The sequence below is a fragment of the Enoplosus armatus genome, chromosome 12 (genome assembly GCF_043641665.1).
Source record: "Enoplosus armatus isolate fEnoArm2 chromosome 12, fEnoArm2.hap1, whole genome shotgun sequence".
NCBI lineage: Eukaryota > Metazoa > Chordata > Actinopteri > Centrarchiformes > Enoplosidae > Enoplosus > Enoplosus armatus.
In genome coordinates this window covers 6,071,569-6,088,347 of record NC_092191.1, presented here as the reverse complement: position 1 = coordinate 6,088,347, position 16,779 = coordinate 6,071,569, and the positions used below count along the sequence as shown (strand labels likewise).

The 16,779-nt window shown below is 39.1% G+C and overlaps 1 protein-coding gene across 1 annotated transcript in view; it reads left to right on the top strand.

Moving 5' to 3' along the window:
• Positions 1-16,779, top strand: part of anapc1 (anaphase promoting complex subunit 1) — a 47,756-nt gene that overhangs the window by 9,613 nt on the left and 21,364 nt on the right. Inside the window, exons 16-32 of the mRNA XM_070915640.1 lie at positions 514-574; positions 2,650-2,705; positions 3,096-3,227; positions 3,344-3,418; positions 4,570-4,692; positions 5,249-5,418; positions 7,169-7,260; positions 7,941-8,089; positions 10,538-10,616; positions 11,304-11,340; positions 11,923-11,996; positions 12,401-12,579; positions 13,213-13,299; positions 13,452-13,591; positions 13,835-13,953; positions 14,339-14,469; positions 14,902-15,042. Coding sequence (XP_070771741.1) covers positions 514-574; positions 2,650-2,705; positions 3,096-3,227; positions 3,344-3,418; positions 4,570-4,692; positions 5,249-5,418; positions 7,169-7,260; positions 7,941-8,089; positions 10,538-10,616; positions 11,304-11,340; positions 11,923-11,996; positions 12,401-12,579; positions 13,213-13,299; positions 13,452-13,591; positions 13,835-13,953; positions 14,339-14,469; positions 14,902-15,042 — 1,845 coding nt within the window. The remainder of the gene's footprint in view (positions 1-513; positions 575-2,649; positions 2,706-3,095; positions 3,228-3,343; positions 3,419-4,569; positions 4,693-5,248; positions 5,419-7,168; positions 7,261-7,940; positions 8,090-10,537; positions 10,617-11,303; positions 11,341-11,922; positions 11,997-12,400; positions 12,580-13,212; positions 13,300-13,451; positions 13,592-13,834; positions 13,954-14,338; positions 14,470-14,901; positions 15,043-16,779) is intronic.

The window sequence follows — 16,779 nt, the reverse complement described above, 5'->3', positions numbered from 1 at the left end:
GATTCAATGCCAGTGTTGGTGTCTGGTGTACTTGGAGACAATGAGTCACTCACCAATTAATTTTTCTATTAACCTCTGTCGAGGTATTTCATCGCCTTGTGGTAGACAATAGGCCTTTTTTTTCACAGCAGACATTTTGACAAGTCACAGTAGCAAAAGCACAGGTGTAAATAATGAGATTAATGATGGCTGAATTCCATTTAGCTGTTTCAGTTTCAGGGTCTTGGTAATTTCGCATGCTGTTTCACTGTCATTATTAATGTTATTAGTTACACCTGTGCTTTTCCTACTACGACGAGTGAAAATGTCTGCTGTTTTTTTCCTTCCCGCTGTAGGAACAGATCTATAGTTGTAAGTATAGGACATACTGTAGATAGTTTATTGTCGTAGCACTGCCACAACACTTCTAACACACAGAGCAGAGCCATTTGTATTGTATATTGTTGTATATTGCTGATATGAAATTGAACTGAAAGTGTATAAATTGAATTTGTGCACAATCTCTCTCTCTAGGAACTAAGGAGTGGCACAATGCTGAGGATCTCTGTCCCAGAGATTGCTACCTCAGAGCTCGGTGAGATACACACACACACAAACACACATTATTTTTATTTTTTTGCTGCACACACACACACACACACACACACACACACGCCTGTAGGATGGGTGCAGAAAAACAAACATACTGTTTGCAGAGATTTAAGATTGGTGGTTGTTATTGGCCAGTAATGCTTTCTGCTGTTGAAATGTGTGAGACCACACATACACACACACACACACACACACACACACACACACACACACACACACACACAGATGGCTGAGTCAGAGTAGTTAGGTCCTGGAAATTAGGTTTGAGAGCTGCCCTACGTTCACAGTGACGTATAATCTTGATGTATTGAGAATGCCATTACAACACACACACACACACACACACACACACACACACACACACACACACACACACACACACACACACACACACACACACAGCATCCGACTGATAGTGATTAAGCCACTACATCAGTGAAGTTTCAGTGTAGCTTTGAGAGAAAAATCAGATGCGCCTGAAATGTTTTTTTTAATCTTTTAATCTAATTTTCTTCTTAATTATCTGTGGCAAACATGCTAGTTAAAATTGGACTAAAAATAAACGGGACTTAAGTCAAATCTTTATCTTCTCCCTTTGGAAATATGTTGCATATAAAGAACATTTTAATTAGACTATTTAGAACTGAATTAACTATTAGTTACTACTGGGAACTGTATTGTGTGTGAATCGGAACCTGTCTGTTTCTTGGGTCAGTAAAATTCAAACGGATGGTGGTAAGCTAATGTGCTTGTTTCTAGTTCTGCCAACAGAGCACAAAGATCCATGTCTGCTATTACTCTGTAACTTCATACATGTACATGTTTGTCCTGAGGCCCACAAGCTTGAGGTTAAAGTTTCTAAGTCAAATCAAGTCAGTGTTTTCACTCAAATTTTAAAGGGCTGCTTTGCTGCCAAGCCATTAACATCCCTCAGCAAATCCATTTAAAAAAAAAAAAAAGAAAAGAAATTAATGCTAAAACGAATTCATTTGAGCTTCTGTTGCTCTTAACTAACCTTGTCCTGTCACAGCTTTCTTTTAACATTATGTTTCCTTAACATTTTGAGTAAAACATTAATAGTCTAAATAGTCTGCCAGTCAAACGTTTTTGACTCAGACTGTAGTTCTGTAAAGTTTAGTTTTTCCATACTAAACATTTTGACACATAACAGATAATTGCTTGTGCAGTTTTCCGTGGTAGAAAAGTCCATTCAGCTGTTAAAATATGCCAGCTTGAAATTCTTGTAAATGACTTGTTACTGAAGACAAGACTGTATTTTCAATCTGGTTTTATGTTTCCTTAGCAAAAACTAGCTAATGGCCAAGTACTTAGGAATAGTTAACATGTACACTGACAATATATTTTATTTTTGAGCCAATTAAAGCAGAGATCAACCGGTGAATCTGTACTTTTGTGTTGTTTACCACTAATGGGTCCCTGGGTCTGTTCAGACCTCAACATCTGCTCTGACCATGAACCTTCCAGATTCTTAATCTTCTCTAGCTTTTCTTAAAGCTCGCCCTTTATTTTTTTCTTAAAAGACTTCACCATCACTAAGGTGTACGTCTGCCTTTGTCTCTTTGTCATGCATTGCTCCCCATTATTTAGTAATCGATCCTACAGACGAGGCTTTCTCCCTCTAATGAAATGGCATTTATCCACCTCTTCCCTGACCTTTCCCACTCTGGATGTCCAATTAAGATAGCCTGGTGACGTTGATTAGGAATCTGATTGGTCAGAGTTGTTGGGAGACACAGTAACACTAATTACTGTTGTATTGGTGGTTCTTTTTTAATTTCCTTTTTTGTTTTCTGATGTTGAGGAGAAGAGGACACAAATTGGGACAGGATGGGCATCATGAGACAATTCTGTTTTAAATGAATACATTTTTTCTTGTTCTATTCATCCAAGGCTGATAGTGGAAACACAATAGTTTAGTGAGCGCTGTGCTCTTCTCGTACAATGTTCAGTCATGCATTTGCCGGAAATTACTCTTAAAATTACATCTTGTATTTCTCCATTGTCATATTTTCGCTTTTCTCCTCTGATTTATTTCAGTGAGGAAATGCCTTCAGGCGATTCGTTTCATCCTGCCCAAGGAAGCTGCCATGAAGGTTTGTGGATTTGAAGGTTAATTATGGAAAAACACTGCAAAAAGAAACCACATCAGGCTACATGAATACTTATTTAGACACCTGTGGACAAACCTGTGCTAGCATGGCATTATTTTTTGATCAATAACGCCATGCCAGCGTAGTTATTTAATATGTAACCGTGTGCAGAGAGACTATACACTCAGAGAACTAATGTTACAGTGTAACTAGATGTTCTGTATCACTATTTTGGTTGACAAATGCATTCTCATTCTTTTATTTAAAATGACATAAATCTAAATTGATGCAAACAATTTGCTTTGCTGGAGTAAAATAGTTTTGTGATAATGAAGAAACTTTTACGTACAGTTTAATAAATTCTGTAAAAACTGTTCACATGTTGTTATGCAGGTTTTGGTGAAGTGGTACAACATCTACAACGCCCCCGGTGGTCCGAGTACACATGCAGAGTGGAACCTGTTCGTCACCTGTTTCATGACACTGATGGGCTACAACACTGAGCGCCTGAAATGGACACGAAACGTGAGACCGCTGTAGAAGTGTTTTCTCTTCTAAACCTGCAAAACCTTATTTTAACTTTGATCACTAATTCACATGTTTTGACCTTGCACTCTCTGTCCTCCCTCCTGTTTCCCCAGCTGCATTTTGAAGTGCCTCTCTCTCCAGTGATTGCAGCGAAGAAGGCTCGTCCCTCTGACGGAGGCTCTGATGAGGTGTGTGTGATGAATGTCTGGTCTCTTGTGATGTCTGTGGCACAATTAGCACATCGTCAACTTTAATGTGTAGTTTAAGATAACTTAAAGGAAGAATGGACTCTCCAGCATTTCATTTGTAGCAATCATAATACAAAGGGAATGTGTGATTGACACAACCACATTGAAAGGTAAAGCTTTTGGAAAAATAATTTGATTTTAATGCTGATTTCCAGAACAGGAAACATTCTTCATTATGTCACATACTATATCTAGATACTCTTAATAGATGCATAACAATGGAAATAATTGTAATAATAATTATAATAATATATAAAAGTTGGTCAGACACTGAAACAAATGTGGCAGTCCTTTTCTTGTGGCATGGAGAGCCAGTCAGAAAAGTCATTTAGCTTTCATAAGTTACTGTGGGTGGGAAAAATAAGAACACAGCCAAAACACCATAACAGTTTTGGAAAAAGGGAAAACCCAACGCTCTAGACAAACCCTAATAACCCAGGGGACAGTTTAAATGTGTGCCTGAAATAAACTGGTGACATAATTGAGAAAATAACCTGTAGTCTGTCCTACAGTCCTAAACACACAGACGCGCACGCACACACACCGTTTTAAGAGAAAAAATACTCCAGATTAAATGTGGAGGGTTGTTAAGTAATCTGTGTTTATGTGGGTTCTCACCAGAGTGAAATATGACTGTCAAATGTCAATCAGCTGCAGGCTCAGGCTGTGCTTTGTAGTGTTTGTGTTTGTTATGCTGTTAACCCTGTCAGCCTGTGTCCTCCAGATGGTTCACCATTCAACTTCATGCTGCCCACATGTGGTGATTGTTTTGCAGCTACAATTAATACACACAATTTTGGTGATCGATTATAAAATACATTGTAAAAATACATATAAAAGATTCATGCAATGTCTATTTTTCCATTCTCTAAGCTATAATGAAACCTTCTGAATGTTGTAGTTCTTTTGCTCCTAACACATGCTGCCCTTTTATCTGTCAAAAATGCAGTAATACATCTTGGAGACCATTTTGCTGTGCACAAAGCTTTATTATTTATTATATGTGGTTATATGCCCTATACCCAAAACAATGACTGGTCAGAGAATGCACCTTTTCTACTGGCTTTCATCTCGGTCTCCTTTCTCTGTAGGACTGGGACTACTTGTTGGGGTCTCATTACCACCGTCAGATGAATTCCCAGCCTGTCTGCGGTCCAGTGGACTCCAGTGGCTCCAACAATACTCTCATCACAGAACCTGAGGGTCTGTCCTCTGTAAGTAACTCACTCTGGGTGGGTTGATATATTGGATGTTGTTTGATTCAGTTTGTTTGTTTTGCATATTTGGGTCACCCCATGACGGCTATGATGCACTTTGTTTTGATAAGACTTAATGCTGCGTAGATTCAGATGCATGTTGCTGGATGCAAACATTATAACCTTCATGGAAGGAGGATTTATAGCAGGACTGCTGTATTAGACTGCATTCATTTTAGCTGCTTGTACTAAATAAACTGGCAACTGAGTGTATATTTTCTGCTTTAGTGAAAGGTAATGGATAAATGGTTGAAACTTTGAGTTCTGCCACTCCAGTACAATAGTAAAATAGTACAAAATGCAAACTTGACTAAACCTGTTCATCAACAATGCACATGGTCAATTATTACAAATTGACTGCTAAATTGTACAGTCACAATATTTCCCCTGTTGAGAAAAGGTGAACACACATAATTGTTTTCAGTACTTCAGTGTAATTGTACACCGTTCTTTGTCTTGCACACTTGCAATTTTAACTTCTTTTCTTGTTCTGCTCCTTCTTTCTTTGTCCTAGGCGTCCTCTCCCTCCAGTCCATCTCTGAAGTTGGACAGTTCAGCTCCTCTCTTCCCTCACATTCCTGCTCTTTTCTACGTTCTCCATCTGCTCTATCAGGAGCTGCAACTGGACGAGCTGCAGAGAGCAAGAGCCACATCACTGGTCTGTCTGCTGCAACAGCTGGCCAGGTAACCACTACTAATAATCACAAAGAACTGAATGAATGTGAAACACTGAAAAACTGTCACTTTAATACTTAAAGGTTACAAAACAAACAAGAGACTTGTGCCATTTATTGCAAACAAACAAAACCTGGTCTACTTTTCACAACTCTCACCATGAGAAGAAAAGGTGAACACATATAATTGTTTTCAGTGAAAGCTTGCGTGTAATCAAGGCTCTTCAGTGACGTGTACTGAGAAATAGACTTCAATGCATTGTCAAGTGACTGCTGTGATTGGTGACAATGAAAATTACAGAACAGGTTGAGTGGGAGAGTGAAGCGCTCTTCAGAGTAATTGGCCTGTGTTGGTCAGTATGTGGGCTGTTGTGAAGTATGATGCAAATTTGTACCCTCTTTCTGCTGTATCAGTCCAACTGGTTAAGGCTAAAATCATGATACCGATTGTTTTATTAAGCATTTTTTGGGAGTGAATTTTTTTATGAACATTTATCTCAATGATTTGAGGAAGACATTGATTTTAATGCTCTTCACACATCCTATATTACAGTGACATATTATTTTAGAATAAATCTCATTCAAAACAAACAAATGAAATATATAAAAGTGAATGCAATTCACAAAATCAGATTCTCATGTAAATATGGAGGGATTTGACCAGATCAGTGTGTCCCCTAACAGAAGCATTCATTTATGGTGCAGGAAATTTCTGCCCACAGAAAAATAACTAATCAAAACTTGAGGGCAAAAGCCAGAAGTGTCTCCCAGACTGCAGTAAAAAGGACTGCATTTAAAGAGGACTGGATTCCTCCGCAGTGATCGGTCATATTCACCTACACTCCTATCAGATACATTGATTTAGTGTAGTTTTTAGATTCCATCATCATCATTTTAGATTCCATCATCATCCATTACTGTACTTTCAATATCAGATTTTAGATATTAAGAATACGGCATTAAAAATTATTATTTTTTTAAAGATTATTATTTATTTTCACACAGTAACTGGCCTGGAGAAGTTACAATATAATTTATTATCATGGAAATATCTGTTGATGTGTTTAATAAGTGGTTATTTTTTTACACTCAATTCAAAACAACTTTATTTATCCCTGTAATTATGCAGCAGGTCAACAGATACACACACACAGTAGATGGGAAAAGACAGAAAAACACATCACAAAACTAAAAACAATCAAAGGCTACAAGCTTTAACAACTATATGTGGAATTGGTAATAAATAAATATAAATATCAACAATCTAAAAGGATACACAAGGTAATGAGGCCGTACAAAAGCATAAAAATGGAAAAAACAGGAATTGAGAAGGCTGAAAGCAGACTGTATGCTCATTAACTATTTCCCTGTGTGTAACACGCACACGTGCACACACAGTCTTGTTGGTACGGGATTAAAAACTATTGATTATTTTATGTTAAGCAGAATGGTAATGACTCACGGCTGTTGCTGACTCAGAGTATGTGTTTAATTACTGCTCAAAAACAAGTTTAGTGCCACAGATGCTCTTTGAGAATGTGGAGCATTCAATGATTTTATTCAACGTCCTGCAGCAATTTAGAGTCCAGCTGTGCAGAGATCTGCACCAGGAGAGACCTGGTACAATATAGACTTAACAACCTAGTGATACAAGTTTAGAAATGTTGCCACTGTGAGTGGAAATATTCATTTTCTTCACTATGGTGTGTATATATACTGTATGTATATGGTATATATCATTGTTTTGTTTTTGTTTGCAGAGACCTTCAGTTGGAAGAGTATGTGGATCTGTACTGGAGAGACTACCCTTCTTTAATTAGTGGCTTCAATGAGAGCTGCCTCATAGACCAGGGTAAGACCCATTCGATAGTCTAATAATCAAGTCAGGAAACCGATAAGACATGCCGTAGTGCAATAGAGAGGGCAGGATCGTCTGCTACTAATAAAGGTCGGCTCTACAGTCCATAGGGTTCATGTGCATACCTGCCGTTTCTTGTAGTATAGCTCTTAAATAGTGAATATACACAGGTTTTGGACAGAATAACAGGAAAGGTACTTAACAGTCCTTACCGGTGAAGTTCCACTTGTAAACACTGTTTCTCTTTGTTAAAAGTAGTTTTTAGGACACGTCAACAAACACTGTCCTTCAATGAATGGGTACTTGCAGGGCTGTTGGAGTGTAACGTGTTTCTGTTATTTTGTCCACCTCTGTATCTAATTTGTATTCAACTTGTGTCGCTGCATTTGTAATTGTGGTTTACTGGGTTGTAAAGGTTGTATGTATTGCAGGGGACATTGTTTTTTTTGTACTATTTAAGAAATACGTTTCCATAATTAACTCTCATTCATTGGCTCCCTCTGTCATCTCCTTCCTTTCCTCCCTTGTTCTCTGTCTTCAAAATCCATGTCATGTGTGCTCCTTTTTCCTACCTCCATCGACCTTTGTCTTCTTTGTCATCCCTGTCTTTATCACCTTCTCGTCTCCTCTCTTTTGTCCGTCTCTGCTCGCTCACCCTCCATCTCCCTCCTAAGCCCTGTTTGGTCAGATGCAGCGTCCATCCTTCCTGAGGGCGGAGCCTCCCTGTGTGCTCAGCTGGCTCAGTAGCTGTCTGAGAGGGGAGGAGGTCCCGCCTTTCCCCTACCTGCCTGGCATCTGTCAGAGGACCAGGCTGCTGGTTCTGGTACGACTTTATTTAGCTATTTTTTTACTTTTAGCAATCATAACCTTTAAATGTGTGATGATCATGTGACCCAACCCAAATTTATATAGAGAATTAAATCACAACATGCAAAGTGGAACAGAACAGATTAGCCTGACGTTCTCAGGAAAAATCTTGAAAACTGTGAAATTGCCTGTAGTAGAGGCAGACAGAAATCATGAGGGAACACAAATGTCCCTGATCTGTGGACAGTTACATGGTACACGTCTTAGACGACCAGGCTACATGGACGACAAAGACGTTGTATATATTGTGACACGTCACAGGGAGTGAGGAACTGTAGCTGTAATTGAAAGGTTAAGTACAATGTTCTAAAGTATGGAGGGGTCTTGTGATGTCTAACAGTGTGTTTTGTACTTAACTTTAAAGAGGTTCTGTCTGTCTTTTTAAACTTGATTTTCCACCTGCTCCCTGGCTTTCTGGTGTGTGTGTGTGTGTTTGAGTGAGAGACAGCGAGGGTAAAGAGTTCGGCTTTGATTGAGACGCAGTCAGATAATCTATTTGCGCAGCACGTCTGTGATTCTTTTTTCTGAACATAAAGAGCAATTACGCCATGGTATGGCTGGAGATTTGTACATGCATGTGTGTGGCGCTGATGGATTCAACCTTCACGGAAGGAAGGGTACTTGAACAAGTCTTGTTTCCAGCTGCCATTGTTTCTCTAGAGGATGACGGAGGTGATGACGACTATGAGACAGACAGACAGATTAGAGACACAGACATATAGGTGGATATATATATGTACATATACATAGACTGTACAGATCAGATGTGAAAAGGTTCTGAGAAACTCAAGGCACCGTTAAATTAAGCATTTCCCATCTTGAATTCAGCTTTAAGAGGAAATTTCTAAAGTGGCAAATCTATTTAGTCAGGTAGACCTACATTCTCATGGGTCTGCAGTTGTTGACAACTAACTAACAAAGCCTGATAATCAGAATTAATTGCCATTTCGTTGCACTTCATTCATTATAGTTATTCGCTGAACTAGTCAGAGGGTGGTGATTCAGAGGTTCCAGGCTAATTCTTACACACATTTCTAATATCTTAAAAATCACATGTAGAAATGGGGGAGTGGACAAACAGAAACATTACTGTTGCTAACAGCTAACTAACAACTTACTATTTGATAAAGCAACCCTACAGTGAACACTAATATGGTGACGCTCACTCTGTTGGGTTGTACTGACGGTCACAGGTGCTGATTTGGACACAGTTGTCATTTCTGAGGCCATATTTTGTAGTTTTGTTAAATAGATATCTGTTAAGTGTCCTTGAGATGTTTAAAGTTTTTTGTGACCTCTATTCCTCTTTGCAAAGGCAGTTTGTTTGTGTTTGACATATCTCCTAATGACTTGACCTAATGACTGGCCTAACACTACAGTGAAAACAGCTCCAGAGCTAACTGTTCTGCCTATTCTACCATAAACATCAGATATGTAAATGGTTACAATAACACCTAAAATTACACTTACACAGAATTCAAAAGAATGTAGTCTGTGTAGATGGTGCATATCTGCATTTCTACATTTATAGTTTTAAACTGCTGCTGCTGCTGTTACCTTTTTTGCCTATAGGTGGCGCATGTTGTTTTCGACTGCAGGTCTGACCCTGCGGACACTGCATCACTGTAAATGAATATTGGCTGTATTAACTGAGCCTAGATTTGGATGCTTTATATCTACCACACTGCTCTTGAAGATGGAGGACTAGACAGACTGACATGATTACAAACAGACTGAGTTTCTGAATGTTTTCGTCACTAGCTCTTGTTTTTACCCTTATACAGTTTTTCCTAACGCTATGCTGGTTCATATTGTGACGGATATAATTTCTGCCGGGATCTGTAGTAGGAAGAGTAATGCTATTATAGTAGAAATGGCTAATGAGCTAGCCCTCTGGTTCACCTCCCTGTAATTCTAAATGCCTCCTGAGTTAAATATTCTCAGCCAGGATCTTCAGTACCACTCTGTCTGCCAGACATTTAGTGTTTGCTTATTAGCTGGAGTGTTATAAAGAAGATCCATCATCATATCCACTTACTTTTCATGTACCCGCTTTTCATGAAACCACTCTTCATCATTTAAACATCCAAAAGAAGTGCCGTGAACGTCATTTAAAAGTGGGCATAATAGAAATATAAAGACAGAAAAAATATGTGTCTTTCTTGAGATTGAACAAGCGTTATCATGTTGATTACCTCAGGTCATACAAGTTCACACAGACGATAATTCTGAAATAATTCTTTTTGCCATATTTATTTTAAAAAATTTCAAATCAATCACTTGAAATTTGAATGTAGATCCAAAAACCATATTGATGTAGGTTTTGACTGAACAAATGATGCCAAATCTGATTTTTGCTTTTTTGTATTTATTTTTCTCTTTGTTTGTGTTTCTCTCTCCTCAGAGTTATGCTCTCTACATCACCAGAGATGAAAATGCTACCTCGACAGATGTATCAAAGTACCTGGCCAAGCTCTCTGCAGGTCTGTTTTTGTGACTAAAATACCTTAAAGATCATTTTACTTGTCTATAATTGCACCCTGGGACTGTCTTTTGTGTGTGTGTGTGCATGTGAACACTTATTGGCAACCAGCCCTTATTACCTGCCAGTCCCGTGGTTTCCTGCTTCAAGGCCCAGTAACACAGAAAGAAAGGTGGCAGTGACGTAGATTTGCACGTCAGCCTATGTCCTGTATTTGTTTTTGCTTCGACAAAAAGCCGATACAGTGCTGAGATGACCGCAGTCGTTGCAGGTATTTGATCAGCCTCTTTTCCACTGACACTGAATTGGTCATTGACTGTGGGTGGTGAGAGAATCCATAGTGACAGTTTTTTCCCAGCTCTATGTTGATATTTTACAGTGACAAAACAAAACCAAACAACAGATGTCATCCCACATAAATGCAGTCCTCCACTCATCAGGAACAAAATGTCACCTTCATTGAACCCACAGTTTAAGTGCCCATTCTTTTTAGTGACAAATTTTAGCAACCAACCAGTGTAGGTTTGAAAATGCTTTAATGCAGTCGAGAGTTGTTTCCTCCAAGAGTTGTGAAAATGCGATGAGCATTGTTTGACATCTCACAAATGGGAGAACAAATGAATCACCCCGTTGGTCTCTTTCTCCCTCACTCGTCTCTTTTTCGCTCTCTCATCCTCCACTTTCTCAGGCCAGAAGTCGTGTGCCAATGAACCAAACTTCAGAAGGTAATTCAGTTCATAGCACTGAGAGGAAGAGCTTCATGATTTAGTGTAGCAGCTCCAGTAAGAGGATTTGTAATGTATGATTTGATTCTTTTTAAATCACTGTAAATCATGAAGTTTATTTGCTTGTGTATTTTGTAGAAAATACATCAATATCATTTTAAAAAGCATGCAAACATTACATAACCCTAACCCCAAATATTAAAGGTGCCCTGTGGCGTTTTCATGCAAACAAAGTTGTGTTTACTTTCAGTGTTTCTCACCAGAGCACGTTGTATGTGTCCTTGAGGTCTAGTAAACATGATGAATGTATTTCCTTCCTCTTCAAACATATTTAAGCAGAGTTTCATATATATTTTGTAACACAAGTTGTTTACACCCTTGTGTGCTAGCTAGCAGTCTTCTTCTTCTCGGCGCATTACCACCACCTGTTGATCAGTGGAATAATGTAAAGCCATTGGCAGGAATGTGTACTGTGAACAAAAAAGGGACCCACTCACAAAAAAGATGCTCCATAGTGCTATTAGAGGTCAAAAACTCTTACTAATCATTGCTGTAACTAATATGTATGTACATTTGTTTTAGACAGAGCAGTGTGAAGGTCAGGTTTTCCAGTGAGAGTCTGGCTGAGCAGCTGGTGGTGTGGCTCACCTCAGAAGGTAAGACAAGCAGGACTTTTTTTCAGATTTTATCTATATAGAGGAAGGTGTGCTGAAGCCATATCCCTTTTTTCAGCACATTACTGGTTCACATTAATGCAGATTTACACCTGTGACACTACAGTATGTGAACTCTCACAGCCAGACCACATGCCTGAAAAGTCAGATCTAGTAATTAAAAACATTTGACTTTATAGCAGAGTGATTTGAAAATATGTGTGTGAGTTTAACTCATCAATAAAAACTCATGTGACCATTAATTCTTTGCATTTGGGAAACGGGACTGGCTTTTCTACCTGCTATGACACATTTTTTCAAGTTCAAAGCAGCAGCCTCCAAAGTAGGACTTGGCTTATTATTTGACTCACTAAAAAACACTCATTCCTCTCTTTTCACCGGTTCAGGTTTCACCCTGAAAGACTTGGAGTCAGTCCCCTTTGGCGTGGCTTTGCCCATCAGAGAGGCCATCTACCGCTGCCGGGAGCAGCCGTGTTCTGATTGGTCAGAGGAGGTCTGTCTGCTGATTGGGCGACAGGATCTGACCAAACAAGCCCACAAGATGACCCTGGCCAAGAGCAAAGCTGTGAGTGTGAAATAAGTAACACCCAGAGTTAGACAGAGTCTCTAAAACTCTGAATCCATTGTTATCGTGTCCAAAATATCGTAATATTTTATTGTGCCTGACCTTGTACTTAAACCTTGTTCCTCCAGGTATTTGCAATCTCAAAATTGTACTCAAAGTCCACCAATCCCTGCAATATTTGTGAGGGCTTGCAGCCAGGCCCAGTCCCTGCAACATTTAAAAATGTTCAGAATTGCTTGCTTATTTTTCCAATCACTTCCATCATCTTTAAACTGTGGTTTTAATTGTTGCTAAAGAAAGTTTTCTCACTTATTACATGAATCGGTCTGTAACACAAAGGATTGCATGTTCAAAAATAAAACATTGAAAGTGTCCTGATAATCTGTTATTAAAGTAGTTATAATAACATATTAATGCCTTCATACTAGCAATATTTTTGCAGCAGTAGCTGCCACCCCCCCCCCCCCCTCAAATCAATGGACATTCCTCTTTGGAATAATCTTAAAACGTGTAGCGTTGTTGAGATAAAACTGAAGGCTGTCCAAACTGTCATTGTGGCTGTACGTGAATAGTTTGTGTGTGTGTGTGTGTGTGTGTATGCGTGTTTGTGTGTGTGTGTGTGTACATTTCCAGTCTGTAGGTTCAGGTCTGTCCTTGGAGCCTCCTGCGACCACAGAAGCAGATGAGGAGGAAGATGGGATGTCGGACATTATTCAAGAGGTAACTGATGCATTAAACATGATGTCTTGCATTGTTTGTCTGTCTTCACTCTAAAGATAATCTTTAATAAGCTTTCATTAATTATCTGAAGAGGGCTTGTTGTTGATACCAAATACAGGAGTTCCTGAGTGAAAATTTGTTCCCCTCTCCAGGTCACAGGACTGATCTGGAGTCAGGATCTGAGGGTTCAGGAGGTCAGGAGGCTCCTGCAGAGCTCCAGGCCGGTCCGGGTCAGTGTTGTCCAGTTACCAGAGGTTTCGGACCATGAGTACATAGAAGAGAAAGAGAACAAGTGAGTATAACGTATGTGTCTGTCCTGATTGCCCTTGGTCTTGGAACATAGATGCTCACAGAGAAGCAACCCGGCAATTTCAAAGGACATCTGTCACTCTTTTGCAGTTTTACATAGATAAATTATTGGAATGCGGTGGCCTATACCTCTCAATTACATAGATTTATCTGACTCTAAATCTGTAATGTTTCCTTAGTTCTAATTCCCTGTTCTCTTTCGTCCTCATCTTTGTGTCTTCCCCAGACTCCTGCAGTTGTGTCAGAGGACCATGGCTCTTCCAGTTGGCCGGGGCCTCTTCACTCTCTTCTCCTATCACCCTGTACCGACTGAACCTTTACCTGTCCCAAAACTCAACCTGACAGGTAATGTGATAATGTTAAAATATGCACACCCTCACCCCAGTCTATAAATTGGCTAATGTCATTAAATATATGGAATATTATAGTTTCAGAAAGGAAGACTGAGAAAATGTGATAAATCCACTGGGCACCTCTGGTTATATCAGGGAATGGATACCTCAATATGAATATGGCAGAGTGTATTTTGTTGATTATCATGTACATTGAGGTTTTAATTCTTGCTCTTGAGGAAATTAGATGTACAAATCATTAACAAACTAGGAAGGAAAAGCTCTTTCTGCCCTGTGGCACAGCTGGACATTCTTTATGTATATATTCTGTGTAAAGACTCAGGATTTTTGTAGTTCTGTATTATATTTTGCTGTGTATATCTATTTTTGTACCTCAGGCCGCGCCCCTCCAAGGAACACTATGGTAGATCTGAACAGTGGGAACATTGATGTTCCTCCCAACATGACCAGCTGGCCCAGCTTCCATAACGGAGTAGCTGCTGGACTCAAAATAGCCCCTGCTTCACAGGTCAGTCTGAAACCACAGCTTCACTACCTCTTCATCAGGCCTTGTGGTCAGTTTTACGTACCTGCAGCTGATTACTCACCTGTTTCTACAGTCTGCCCCGCTGGATTTCTATTAAATTTACTGTCGTAGTAAACCCTAATGTTTTTGATGACGCTGTAACATTTCCTCTAATGTCACCATCAGGCTGAAATTTCCACTGGTATACAAGAAGAATTAATTGACATTAAATGTATTTAAGAAATTCATGGTCCCTTTAAAAGATTTTACAGCTTCTTAAATTTGGAAATATTCAGACAAACTCAGACAAACTCAGACTGAGACTCTGGTCCCAGTTGTTCATGTTTGCATTGTAAACTTTCTCCCTCTTCTGCAGTAAACAAACCGCCTTTATTCTTGTACAAATAAATGTGACTTTCCTTTTTGTTTATTAAGGTGGACTCAGCCTGGATAGCCTACAACAAGCCCAAGAGCCCTGAGCTGGCCAATGAGTATGCAGGCTTCCTTATGGCCCTGGGCCTCAATGGACACCTCACCAAGCTGGCCACGCTCAACATACACGACTACCTCACCAAGGTACACACACATGAACACAAAGGCCTACATGTGCAGGAACTGGCTCAGTATTACTTTCACACCTCGTGTTTCACAGCAACAAACTAAGCAAACATACAAAATGTATTTTTAATCGTACAGAGGCAGACATATTTTGGGTTTAATGAATACTTTCTACCTTAATGCTAAGTTTGTTACTGTCGTACAAACACACACAGTACGCACACCCACTTACAAAAAATTGCAAGAAAGGAAAACAAATATGAACTTAATACAGTTTATACAAAGGTACACTTATCTACTCATTAACTTGCACGCACACACACACACACACACACACACACACACGCACACACACACACACACACACACACACACACGCATGCACACACACACACTTCTCTAGATGACTGTAAATGAGAGCCATACACTTGCATCAGAACCAGGCAGCCAGTCAGAGCGAAACTCTGCTGTCTGAGAACTTTGAAACAAAGACGAGTCCTTCCCACTTTCAGGTGAGAAAAACAACAGGATGCTTCAAGCCAGATCTTTATTTTGCTTAATTAAAAAGTCAGTGTAAAGATGTGGTTAAAGATAGCGAGTAACCATTGCGCCAAGTCCACACAGAGAGTATCCAGACTGGGTTCGAGATTGATTCATTTTCAGTTCCCATTTTGATTCAGGATGTGAATTGAAGGGCTTACCTTATTAGTCATTTCTCTATAAATGAGACGTAAGAATGCTCTCATATAGATTTTAAAGTCCACTCCCTGAAATGGTTGAACTAGAAATATTCATATATTATTCATTCATTCATATATATGCCCAGAGTGTTTTTTTTCTCCTTTGCATTATAAGACTCTTGTTGACCATAAAGGTTATTGTACACATTTGATGTTAAAATCATTTTGTAGGTCAAAATGCCCTTTTGCAGAAGTTGGGAAGTGAATGCCCCGATATATTCAGTGATCTCATCTTGTACGTTATAAATTCCACCATTAAATATTTTATGTTTAGTTGAAATTATACGCTTTAAAATATTATTTTCTGTCAAAGAAACTGGCAGCTCTGAGTAACACACACTGATGTATTGTCCAAATCAAACAGCAGGAAACACTGCAGAGCTGCACAATAGATATAAAATAAAGACAGGTGTGTGTAACTGACAGCCTTCAGTCTGAATGAAAGCCATGAACGTGGTCGACAGTGAAGCCTGTTTGTAGCTGGTGGTTTTCTGTCAGTTTCTATTCTCGCTGTAAAAGAGAAATTACGCTGACATACTCTGGATCACTTCATCAGAATTGTGTATGGTTGTGGTTTTAGAGAGAATGATGGGGTGTGTGCGTCTGTCCCTCATCTTTTAAGCTTCCCAGTGTGTTCACCTTGTTGCTGCAGCCTTTTACAAAGACAAACTGAGTCCGTGTCATTTGTTTAGTTTTTTTAAATTGTGGCTTGAAGATTATCTGAGTGTTGATGTCCATTTAAAGGAAATGTGTTTTTGTAGGATATAATCTCTGCTGAAAAAACTTTGGTTGATATTTAATCTCTATCTTTAAAATCTATTTTCAGTGAATCCACTAGAGAAATGAAGCTAGTCAAACATTTTAACATTTTGTTGTTGTTTGGTCTTTTCCTGGATATTTTTCAGCATTTCTTAATGAATTGTGTTTGTAGAAAAGATTGTGGTTTAGAGTTTACTGACTGATTGAGGAATTAATTCATTGGCTGAATGTTTAGTTGGTTTGTTGGCATTTTAAT